Consider the following 12,774-nt stretch of genomic DNA (forward strand, 5'->3'; position numbering starts at 1 on the left):
GATCTCATCTTACGAATTTTGTAGCAACAGAAACATTTAGTCCATAACAGCATCTGACCAAGGAACTAACTTTACAGTGAAATAAGTAAAGAAACTGGCTGTCCTATCAGATTCACTAGCCCTGTGTTGTGGACCCCGACAACCAGAAGCAGCTGGCTTTAAGGAATAGTGGAATGACCCAGGGAATTCACGCCTACTGAGCCAGCTGGAAGACAAGAGCTTGAGAGCTTGGATTCTATTGACAATGGTCCCTGGGTATCCTCGGGGAATTGGTCCAGGACAGCTCTTCCTATACCCTCCCACCCCCAGATACCAAAATCCAAGCTTGCTCAAGTCCCTTATATAAAATGGCATAGTATTTGCACATAACCTACACACATTCTCGCATATACTTTAAATCATCTCTAGATCACTTATAATACCTAATGAGAACCTATTTTATTTGTTTATTTTTAATTTATTTTATATTTTTTGGCTGCACTGGGTCTTCGTTGCTGCGTGTGGGCTTTCTCTAGTTGCTGCGAGCGGGGTCTACTCTTCGTTGCGGTGCGCGGGCTTCTCATTACGGTGGCTTCTCTTGTTGTAGAGCACGGGCTCTAGGCGCGTGGGCTCAGGATTTGTGACTCGCGGACCCTAGAGGGCAGGCTCAGTAGTTGTGGCGCACGGGCTTAGTTGCTCCGTGGCATGTGGGATCTTCCCGGGCCAGGGATCAAACCGGTGTCCCCTGCATTGGCAGGCAGATTCTTAACCACTGCACCACCAGGGAAGTCCCGAGAACCTATTTTAAAGTAGGTTTCTTCCGTTATGAGATTGTAAACTCTGAAGGCTGTCACCATTTTTAATATCTTTCTATTTAAGTACATAGGGTTGTACTTTATATAGTGCAGGATACAGGTTGCACACTTGTAGATTCTCAGCTATATCTGAACTGCATTCATTTTGATCAATCTGAAGTGTTTTTTTTTTTAAACTGACAGTTGCCAACATTTAAAAATCAAGAGATTTCATGTGAAATGCACATTTCCACCTTCTCTTGAAAAATTCGAAGGTCTGGCCATTTTAGGCCCACATTCCCAAAGTTGCGCTCTTTAAACAAAACAGGCATTTCCATCCGCCAAAGTCCTCACCTTGCTCACTTGATTTACTTTCACTAGTCACCTGGTCCCTGAAGGCATGTAAGTTTGCCACGCTTGCTGCTCAATGGAACTATATTGAATAAATGAATTTGGCAGTTAATGCTTGTACGTTCATTTTCATTTCACATACGCGTTCTATCCTTCTAACTCCATTATAATAAGCCACTTGGTGGACAGAATCCTGTTAACTATTTTTCCTTAAATAACTTTTTGGTGGTCACGTGCTTCAATAAATATTAATATGTTTATAAAACCTTGCTCTTAGCCCCAGACCACTGCGAGTTGAGTCTCCCTGCGTTGGTCTGGGGATGCCTAAAATTTCATCATTATGATTCGTTCCCTGGGTTTAGCCGAGACTTGGTTACTTGTCAGGTAAAGAGATTAAAATTATTACCCGATAACACAAACATACAACATTTTAAAGTAGGTATGAGGTGGGAAGTTACCCGTTCCACAGCAAATAAAAAAGTTCTTTCAGAGGTGGTCAAGTTTCTAGCTGGGACCCTGGGAAAGGTGGAGGAGACTGGAATGCAGTTGCATTCTGAAGTTTATCGAAGGCTTTTTGGGTGGGAATTTTATCCGAAGAGTCTCAGAGCGACCCTCGCTCGGGTTCTGGCAGCTTTGGGCGTGGCTTCTGGCACAGCCCCCGAGTAGTTGTCACTGGGATCAATTTCAGGACTCTCTAGAGCCCAGCCTTCGGAGTTTCACATTTCTGGGGGTCGTCTCCCCGCCCTCAGGTAATTTCCCTCCGTTGCTGGCGCTGCCCTGCCCCCTCGGTCGCTGGAGTCTCCCCCCCTGCCCGACACCCTCTCTGGCTCTTTCAGCATCAGTTTCCCCAAGGAGGCAGGAGGGAGACGAATTTGGGGGCTTCCCTGCCCTCGTCTTGGAGCCGGGGAAGGGGAGATGCGGGCAGGAGGCTCTGTGAGTTCAGGCTCGGCAGCCGGCTCCTGAGGCCTTTGGCCCGGGGCACTTCGCGAGGGAGCGACCCTCTCCTCAGAGCCGCCAGCGGGTGCAGTCCAGCCACGCCGAGCGGAGGGGGCCCGGGGCTCCCCGCCCCCGACCCGGCGTTGCCGCGCTCCCCCTAGCGGCCGCCGTGAGGCCTCGCTCCGTCCCAGGCTCGTCGGCGGCGCAGCTCACGTGACCGCGCTCCGGGCCTGCGGCCGCTGTCGGTTCCCCCAGTCACCGAGCGAGAGGGAAGAAACAAGATGGCGGCTGAAGGCGATCCGGAGTGGGGCCCCAGCAATTCGGATTGAGCCTTCTCCCTCCACCCGCTTCCGCCGGCCGGGCCCCTCCCGCCCGGCCCCGCGGGCCTCCCCACCCGGCCCCGGCGCCCCCCACCGCCACCCCTCCGCCCGCCCCTCCCCCCTCCGCTTTCCCTTCTCCCCCCGCCTCGGCTCCGACATGAGGGGCCGGCGGGGCAGGCCGCCCAAGCAGCCCGCGGCTCCCGCTGCGGAGCGCTGCGCCCCGGCCCCGCCGCCGCCGCCGCCGCCGCCGCCTACGTCCGGACCCATCGGGGGGCTCCGCTCGCGGCACCGCGGCAGCAGCCGGGGCAGGTGGGCCGCCGCCCAGGCTGAGGTGGCGCCCAAGACGCGGCTGAGCTCGCCCAGGGGGGGCAGCAGTAGCCGGAGGAAGCCGCCGCCGCCGCCGCCGGCCCCCCCTAGCACCAGCGCCCCGGGCCGGGGGGGGCGAGGAGGCGGGGGCGGCAGGACGGGGGGCGGGGGCGGCGGCGGCCACCTGGCCCGGACCACCCCGGCCCGGAGGGCCGTCAACAAAGTGGTGTACGATGACCACGAGAGTGAGGAGGAAGAGGAGGAGGAGGACATGGTCTCCGAGGAGGAGGAGGAGGAGGACGGCGAGGCTGAGGAGACCCAGGATTCCGAGGACGACGAGGAGGATGAGATGGAAGAGGACGACGATGACTCCGATTATCCGGAGGAGATGGAAGACGACGACGACGACGACGCCAGTTATTGCACGGAAAGCAGCTTCAGGAGCCATAGCACCTATAGCAGCACTCCAGGTACCCACCCAGCCCAGTTGCTGCAGACTCCTTCCCCACCTCCTCCCCCTTCTCCCCTCGCTCACTCCCTCTCTGGTCTCCCCCCAGCCCCTCCTCCCCCCTCAGACAGAGGGGAAATGCGACGGCACATCAAGTGGCAAAAAACTAGATTTACTAGAGGAAAGAGGCGCATTGTTCAAAATGGAGATTGCATTGTTGCAGTTCGCAGGCCACACACTCGCGCTCTCTCTCCCTCTCCCCCCACCAACCCCCTCTTTTTCCTCTTAAAAATTTGTGCCAGTGCAGTGTCTCCACCGGGCAGGGTTGAAAGTTTGGCACACACACATCCATTGCATTCATTTTTCTCCCCTTGTTTTGGTTTGGTTTTTTGGAATGAAAGAAGCCTCTTGTTTTTGCAGACCTCTTTGCATTTCTAATGTGGTTTCTTTTAGATTTTTATTCTATATCTGTTCCTAAAAAGGGAATTCAGGATTTAGATAGATTGTGCCATACAAACACACACAAAACATGCTTCTCTTCACACCCCGAGCTGTGTGGTTTTAAAAGTGTGTTAAGGAAATAGATCAGTTGGGTTAGTAGGGGAGCCTTATCTGGTCCTGTGTGTTTGTTTTTATTCTTGAGTGCTAATGGGCGCGTGCAACAGTTGCGGGTAAATGGCCGATTAAAAAGCAAAGCAGAAAAACCAAAGGAAACCAAAACAAATTTAGTATTTCATCTGATTCAAAATCATTTCGGTAAAATGCAAAATAAAATAAGAGACCTCAGGAACATGCGTCTTAACTAATTTGATGCCTTTGCCTGAGAAATGCAGTTTCCTGTCACCTGTTGCAGAGACGTATAGTTGATCATGCAGACGCAATTGCTGAAGATGAACTTTTGGACCAACTCCCAAGTCACACAGCAGAAGTATAGGGAGATTTATTGCAAAATGACTTTTTATTTTCATTCTGTTTCTGAGGATAATAGTCCTCCCTGATCTGTAATGAATTTCTCCATGGTGACTCCTCTCCTATTTTCTCAGAGTTCCTCTAGGCTGGTGCTGAGATACGTTTTGTTTATTTAAAAAACACACACATACACACACACAATGGCGGCTTTGTATTAAATACGTACTTGCGGCTTACTAAATTGTGAAAAAAAACGTAATTTATAGCGATAACCTACAAGACTTTTCCTTTATATTTTTGTTAATCTGGATTAACTAAATTAGAATCCAGTTTTCAGAGCATTTAAAAAGTAAAGTTCATGAGAGAATAGGATCTTAACAAAGTGATAAAGGTGTGTCACTTGTTTTTAAAAGAGACTAGGATAGTAGAAGTGGTTAAATTTAAGTGTGTCTGTTTTTTTATAAATACCTAAATACTCATTGGAGGAGTATGAGTATTAAGTCAGATGTAAACCTGTTTAGATTGTCCTAACAGCACGTGAAAAAGGTAATTTCTTTTGCCTGACAGAATATCTGCCTGTCTTTGGGGTCGGGTGTGGGGAGAGCTGGCAGGAGAATGAAGGGAATGAATCAAATGTCAAGTGTTTGTGTCCTGTATGTAGAAGGGACTACACACCATTCTTCATTTCTTGCCAACTTAATTTTAGTACATCTTTTATAGTAATAGTTTTTACTTTAGGAAATCACATGTGGTCTTTTCTACCAAGAGCCCAGAATGGAAAGACCCGTGGAGAGTAAATTACACTATTGGAGGAAGTTTTCTCAGATGAGACAGAGCTAAGGTGTTTTGGCAGGGTGGTTCAGCTAACTTTAACTCCTCTTTGAAGGCCTAGAAAATAATATTTAGGGTTGAGAGCCGTGTATATGCTGAGTTAAATTACAGTTTGTGGTTAGGTTTCCTTTTTTAAAAAGATGCTTATATCTTTATGTACTTGCATGACATTTCGTTTTTTCTGATGACATTCGTAGTGCACCTTGTGTATGCTTGTCCTATCTTTATGTGAAATTATGGATTATATATGCTTATATTAATCTTATACCACCTGCATTTCCTAGTACAGCGTGTCTCACACAGCCAGTGCTCATCAGAGATTGGTTGGACAGATGATTGTTAGTAGGTGAGAACTTGTAATAGATGAAGTTGTGCTAATTCTACTGTGGGTGCCATAATTCCTAAATATTTTGGATTTGGGAAACTAAATATTGGTCTAATTAGATTTTGGTACTTTGACCAGGGAATGTTTTTAGTAGCAGGGTTAGTGTGTTTTGAGCTGCTGTTTCATATTGCTTGCCAGGCATTTTCCTTTCTTTATTGGATGTGGTGTTAACGTGTTAGATGTTTTACTTTTTGAAACATTATTTCTCAAGATTATGGTAGAAGAGATGATACATTTTGCATTCTAAACTTTTAGAATACGTCTACTTGCCTAGAATAACAATGCATGACAGTGAGTTGTTTAGGCTAAGCACCTGTTTCATTAGTTTTATTGTCTGTACTTCTAGGTAAATGTGTATGTATGTGCTTTGGAAGGAAAAATGTTCTAGATGGTTTGATATCCCCAAAGCTCATAAATAAATATGTTTGGTGGATTTGAATCCAGTTGTATTGTCAGGGCTCAGAGAGGAATATACTTTATTGGTAATTTAGAGAAGATTATTAAGCTTTGTAAACTAGAATGTTGGCTTAAGTACTAAATATTCAATTCCTAGTATAAGAAATTACTCATTCATCTATTCATATGTTGAGTACTTTGTAGGTAATATACCTGTTGATGCAAAGACATTGGTTGATGTTACTAGCTTAATTTTCTAAAACCATATATTTAAAAAAGTTTATTCACTGGAGGTGAAATGTTTTCCTTTTAATGGAGAGAAATTTTAAATGGGTACGTAAGGTACTCACATGACAGATATTATTATAGGTATAACAATTTGTTAATACAAAATTGAAATCATCTAGTTTTGCTTAAATTCAAGGCATTTGGTTGAATAAGGCCTTTATTTTTATTGTTAAAATTTAGAGTTATTTCAGCCTGTAGGTTTTATGACATAGTTTGCCAGTACATTGAGAAGGATTGTGTAGAAAATCTTTTGAATAGGCATTTGGTAAAGTTCTGACAGCACCTTGAAATCAAGCATTTTCTAATTCAAAAAAGTTAAATTAGACTTTAAACAGAATAGTTCTTGCATTTAACTTGTGTGGAACTTCTCAGAATACCTAGGTGGTATTTTGATTTTTTTTGTTGTTGTTGTTTTGCGGTACGCGGGCCTCTCACTGTTGTGGTCTCTCCCGTTGCGGAGCACAGGCTCCGGACGCGCAGGCTCAGCGGCCATGGCTCACGGGCGCAGCCGCTCCGCGGCACGTGGGATCTTCCCGGACCGGGGCACGAACCCGTGTCCCCTGCATCGGCAGGCGGACTCTCAATCACTGCGCCACCAGGGAAGCCCCTAGGTGGTATTTTGAAATTTGGAGCTTCTGATGACTTCAGAAAGCAAAAGCGCTGGTGTTGCCCTGGGAGAGTTAGTGATTTATGTCCTCTAAGGCAGGGGTCCGGTACTGGTCCGCAACCTGTTAGGAACCGGCCTGCACAGCAGGAGGTGAGCGCGAGGAGTGAAGCTTCATCCGACGCTCCCCATCGCTCGCATTACCGCCTGAACCATCACCCCCACCCCTACCCCCGTGCATGGAAAAATTGTCTTCCATGAAGCCCTGGTGCCAAAAAGGTTGGGGACCTGTGCTCTAAGGATTATGACAGTGGAGATGGGTGGCGTAGGTGCCATGAATGAACTGTAGATTGATCTGAAGCAAAATTTGTTACCTGCTGGCAGTATTTATTCTCACTGGTGTCAACCAAGTATCTTTTCATTGTGCTTGGAATTCCTGGTTGCTACAAGTGAGGTGTGAAGTGCAGTGGAGATTTAAAGGAGGGCGAGATCATACCCTATTTGGGGGAGTTGGTGTGGGTGTATGCTTCCTGGATGGACATGTGGCTAGTGAGGATGGACATGTGGCTACTGAGGATGGACAGAAGAAGGGAGGGAGCAGCATGAAGCAAGGCACTGATTCTAAGGTGCAGGCAGGCTTAAGTAACCTGCTTTAGCAAGAGCCTGAGTATGTGAATAGAAAATAAAAAAATAAAGCACCATTGTTGGGCAGTACTTAGAGAACCAGGCTATAGCATCTCCTCTCTCCCTCATTTGTAGGATAACAATTGGGGTAGATCAGTGATCCTCAGTCATTTTTCACTCCTGGAACACCCAAGGGATTTGCTGTATTCCTATCAGCACCATGTGGGAGCATGAAACAAAACCAAATCAAATCGTGGATACTGTTAAATCACTGATGCAGCCAGTTCTTTCCCCCACAAATTGAGAGAATTAATGGAAGAGGTGATTTCTGAAGTCTCCTCCCCTCCCACCCTCCTGTCTATTTCCGGTCTATTTCATGTGTGGGTGTTGGGGATCAATCAGAAGATCTGGAAACAAGCGGGATATGATTTCAGGGGGACATCAGGAAGTTTAGCATTACTTCTGTTCTGCAGGATGGATTGGAAGAGGACAGATAACTGGTGGGGATCTGGATGGGTTTTGTAGCCCTGGATGGGAAGATCAATTCAGGAGGTACTTCAGAATTCTCCAGCATCAGAAGTGTAGACAGAGGAATGCATCAGATATGCCTCTGTAAGAGTGGCAATGCTTTCAGTAGGAACAGGAATTTAAGATTATAAGGGAAATTAATGAGATCTGTTTTCAGGTATTGGTACCTGAAGAGGTTAAACATGAGAATTAAAAGAAAGAAAATGTGGGCCCCAAAGAGTTATTAAAAAGTTGGACAACATGACCTGTGGGTATTAGAGAGGTGTGTCTGAGGTATGCAATAATAGATGGTCTGTGTACAGCTCAGGCTCAGTACTCTTCTGGTGTATATTTGGAAGTGGAGCTGGGTATTGAAATGTGGGTGTGCAGCAGGAATGAGGATATTAAGGCCAGGAGCTCTGGTCTGTTCCGTTAGGTCTGCCTTTCCTCCCTCTTCAAGACCCCATGTCCTCCCTGTGACTGCAGATCCTTGGTGGGGGGGTGCCAGGGGTGAGAAGGTGGTGGTAGTGGTGGCAGACTGGTAGTCTGGGTGACACAGACAGGAGCAAATCCTAGTAGATGCCCTCTTTGCATTGGTTAGATTGCTCCCTCCCTGGTCCTTAGCCATGCTCTGGGGATCTCTTCCTAGAAGTCTTCCCAGAGTTCTGTTGCTCACCTTGGTCTCTTCTCTCTCTCTCTCTCTTTTTTCTTTTTGGCTGCACCGCTTGGCATGTGGGATCTTAGTTCCCTGACCAGAGATCGAACCCGCGCCCCCTGTAGTAGAAGCACGGGGTCTTAGTCACTGGACCGCCAGGGAAGTCCTCTCTTCTCTTTGAATGCCTCTTATAGCAGTTATAGCCTCATCTTCATAATTTAGCACTAGTTTAGCACTGACCCTCATTATTCTAATTTTTTTCATGCTTTCAGTTCTTTAAAATGATAAGCCTCAGGAGACAGAACATTTCTTAAAAAAAAAAAACTTACAGAATGCACTTTAAAAGATAGACAGTAAAATGCAGATAGTATTAAAATGCATATAACGTTTTAATTGTTTGGTATACTGGTATGTATCAGATTATTCTGTATATTTTTCTAGATACTAAGTTACATTCCTCAAGTATTTTTTGATTGCTGGTTGATTTTTAAAAATAGTAACAGTAAGAGCTAACATTGGACATCTAAATTACTGAATTATTTTTGAGAAGTATTTAATAAAAATTACATTTAAAAAATACCAAAAAATTGGGAATTCCCTGGTGGTCCAGGGGTTAGGACTCTGAGCTCTCACTGACGAGGGCCCAGATTCAATACCTGGTTGGGGAACTAAGATCCCACAAGCTGGCATGGCAAAAAAAAATTTTTTTTTTAAATTATACACACACACACACACACACACACACAGTTTTGCATTTTTAAAATAGCAGCTTTGTTGAGATACAGTATACGTACCATAAAATTTACCCTTTAAAAAAAGTGTATTATTCAATGGTTTTTAGTATATTCACGGAGTTGTGAATACATCATCCCTATCTAATTCCAGAACGTTTTTTATCACCCCAACAAGAAACCCATATCCATAGCAGTCACTCCCTGTTCTCTTCCTCCCCTGCTCCATCCCCTGGCAACCATTACTTCATCCTCTGTTGATTTGTCTCTTTTGGAACTTTCTTATGAAAGGAATCATACAATATGTGGCTCCTTTCACTTAGCATAATGTTTTCAAGGTTCATGGATCTTGGAGCATGTAACAGCACTGTATTTAAATAATATTCCATTATATGGATATACCGCATTTTGCTCATCCATTCATCACTTCATGGATATTTGAATTGTTTCTACTTTTTGGCTGTTATGAATAATACTGCTGCTAACCTTCGTGTATAGGTTTTTGTCTGGACAAGATGTGTTTATTTCTCTTGGGTATATCCTAGGAGTGGAATAGCTGGATTATTACAAATACAATTTCAGTAGAATCTTTATAACCAGACTTATTTTGTTCATTACAGTAGTTTTAAAACAGTTCTCTTAGGATGAATGAGAGCTGGTTTGTAAATCTTCCAAAATATCTATGATTTTTGGATTGCTTTAGGTCAGCTTGGAGAATTTATACCAGGGTTTGTCAGAGAAGGAGCAGTGTAAGTGGAGTCGTTTTCCCACATAGTCAGTGTGAGGGCGTCTGGCAGGCTTCGGAGGCACCCACATATGTCAGCCCACCGCAAAATTTTAGGCTGTCATGATACGTGAGAGTCTCAGGATTTTAGATAAATCTTTTATGAATGTCAGGGATCTAGGGAGGTAGCATGTAGCACAGAGTTTTAAAGAGTGAAGGATCTGGAACCAGTCCTCATAGGTTTGAATCTGGGCTCTGTGATGGGCATTTTGCTCAGCTCTTTGTACCTCACTTTCCTCCTTTGTAAAATGGAGATATCATAGTACTGAATTCAGGATGTTGTGAGGGCTGAATGGGTTAATGCATGTGAAGTGCCTAGAACAGTGCCTGGCATATATATAGTAAAGATTCAATAAATAGTAGCTATTATTGTCTGTGGATTTGTTCCTGAACTGAAAGTGGATACTCTGTAGGGATATAGGGACCTTACAATGTAGTGAGGTAGTATTTTATTCTGTCGAAAGCTGTCAACTGACTCACAAGGTATAAAAATATTTAAAGGACCACATTAAATAAAAATGTACCTGAAAATAGAGCTTTATTTCCCCCCTTTAAAAGAATTACTAAATGTTTAATTTACCCATTCAAAACATTCAGTTTACCTAACATCTGATTTATTCTAGAACTATAATAAATAATACATTTACTTTAGTTATTTACAGGGGTCAGTTAAAGTAGAAATAGTGCTCTTGATAATTTCAGCTCTTTGGTAGTTCCTCTCCTCCATGCCATTTTCCTCTGCCTGTTCCTTAAACACCAGGTTTCCAGGTTTTCAAACCAGCCCCTGGCCCCCTCACTGTCTCCCTCCTTCCCCTGAGATCTCATTTATTCTCAAGTTGTTTTTAAAAATTGCAATGAAAAATTTAAAAATAGTGTAGATTTACTCCTTTGGGAAAATACATATAATATAAAGATGAAAATGAAAATCATCTGTAATCCCACCAACCAAAGATACTCACTAGACATGTTTCTCTGTGTGTGTGTGTGTGTGTATATATATATATATATATATATATATAAATATAATTCCACTTACTGTAACCTGCTTTTATCTACACATTTTTTAAAAGTTATAACTAGGATGACACTAAACAAACTGTTTTTCCCTGATATACGGCAAGGTTTTCCCATATCACTGTATCTTTATCAGTCAATTATCCCTAATGATTAGTAATGCTGAGTATCTCTTCACGTGCTTATTTGCTGTCTGTGAAGAAAATCATTGGTGAAGTGTCTGTTGAAATATTTTGCCCGTTTAAAAAATATTTATTTATTTAGGCTGTGCTGGGTCTTACTTGTGGCATACGGGATCTTTAGTAGCAGCATGTGGACTAATTAGTTGCAGCATGCATGCAGGATCTAGTTCCCTGACCAGGGATTGAACCCAGGCCCCCTGCATTGGGAGTGCAGTGTTATCCACTGGACCACCAGGGAACTCCCTTTGCCCAGTTTTTAATGGGTGGTTTTCTTATTATTGAATTTGGAAAGTTCAGCTAACATAATAATTATTTATGATATATAATTTCCCAAAGCTCTTTTCTCTGTTCCTTTTTCAGAGCATTCTCTTCTTGGATGCAACATCCTGACTTATCTCTCTAAGGATATTTATTATAGTTTTTTTTCTTTTTTGAAGATTTCTTCTGTTTCTTTTGTTTTCTCAGATTCCTTTCTTAGGTTTTAGTTTTTTCTCTTTGATATTGGAGACTTTTTTCAAGTGCCTCGTGATCCTCAACTGTTCATATTTAGGAGTGAAGCACTGGGTAGCACTTTGTGGGTGGCCATGGGTTGTCAGCTGGTGGGTTTCACTGCAGAGTAATTGGGCAGTGGAACCCCAGGTATCAATTTTTGTTTTTGTGAATTTTTGTTTTCTCTTTCACTCTTTTTTTTTTTCTCTCCTGTGAGTCTATTTGGTTTCTTAAGGGAAGATTTCGTAAATCTTTTTCCTGGGGCTGGGAGTAGGGGTCTGAGGGCACGTGACCAATATCCTGGGAAGCCAGATGAGGGAGGGTGACTAGGGCTCACACCTTGGAGTAGGCACACTTCACTGAATTTCTCTGTTAGGAACCCTGAGCCAACTTTTTTTTTTTTAAGTGTGGTGTAATTGACATACAACATTATCTTAGTTGCAGGTGTACAGCATAATGGTTTGATATATATATACATTGCCGAATGATCCCTATAGTAAGTCTAGTTAACACCTGTCAACATACATAGTTACAAAAACATGTTCTTTTTCTTGTGATGAGAACTTTTGAGATCTGCTCTCTTAGCAACTTTCACATATACAATATAGCACTCTTAACTATAGTTACCATGTTGTACAGTACATCCCCATAACTTATTTGTATTGATATTATAACTGGAAGTTTATAGCTTTTCACCCCCTTCACCCATTTTGCCCACCCCCTATCCCCTGCTTCTGGCAGCCATCAGTCTGTTCTCTGTATCTATGAGCTTGCTTGTTGGCTTGTTTTTTAGTTTCCATATATAAGTGAGATCATACGGTATTTGTCTTTTTCTCTCTGACTTATTTCACTTAGCATAATGCCCTAAGGGTCCATCCATGTTGTCACAAATGGCAGGATTTTCTTCTTTTTTATGGCTGAATCATATTCCATATATGTGTATTGTGTGTGTGTGTGTGTGTGTGTATGTGTATACACCACATTTTTTTAATCCATTCATCCATCAATGGATACTTAGGTTGTTTCATGTCTTGGTTATTGTAAATAATGTTGCAGTGAACATGGGGGGTATAGATGTCTTTTTTTTTTTTTGCGGTACGCGGGCCTCTCACTGTTGTGGCCTCTCCTGTTGCGGAGCACAGGCTCCGGACACGCAGGCTCAGTGGCCATGGCTCACGGGCCCAGCCGCTCCGTGGCATGTGGGATCTTCCCGGACCGGGGCACGAACCCGTGTCCCCTGC

The 12,774-nt window shown here is 43.9% G+C and overlaps 1 protein-coding gene across 11 annotated transcripts in view; it reads left to right on the plus strand.

Annotated features, from left to right (window-relative positions):
* Positions 1 to 2,537: 2,537 nt before the first annotated feature.
* BPTF (bromodomain PHD finger transcription factor) overlaps positions 2,538 to 12,774 on the plus strand; it is a gene marked incomplete at its 5' end in the record, with an annotated part of 140,514 nt that continues 130,277 nt past the window's right edge. For 10 of the 11 annotated variants that reach the window (XM_082860455.1, XM_082860461.1, XM_082860460.1 and 7 more), the window contains one exon: positions 2,538 to 3,156. In XM_082860455.1, coding sequence (XP_082716581.1) covers positions 2,538 to 3,156 — 619 coding nt within the window. The remainder of the gene's footprint in view (positions 3,157 to 12,774) is intronic. The other variant, XM_082860465.1, reaches the window with a different exon arrangement.

Source organism: Leucopleurus acutus (assembly GCF_964270905.1).
Source record: "Leucopleurus acutus genome assembly, chromosome: 19".
In the NCBI taxonomy this organism is placed as follows: Eukaryota; Metazoa; Chordata; class Mammalia; order Artiodactyla; family Delphinidae; genus Leucopleurus; species Leucopleurus acutus.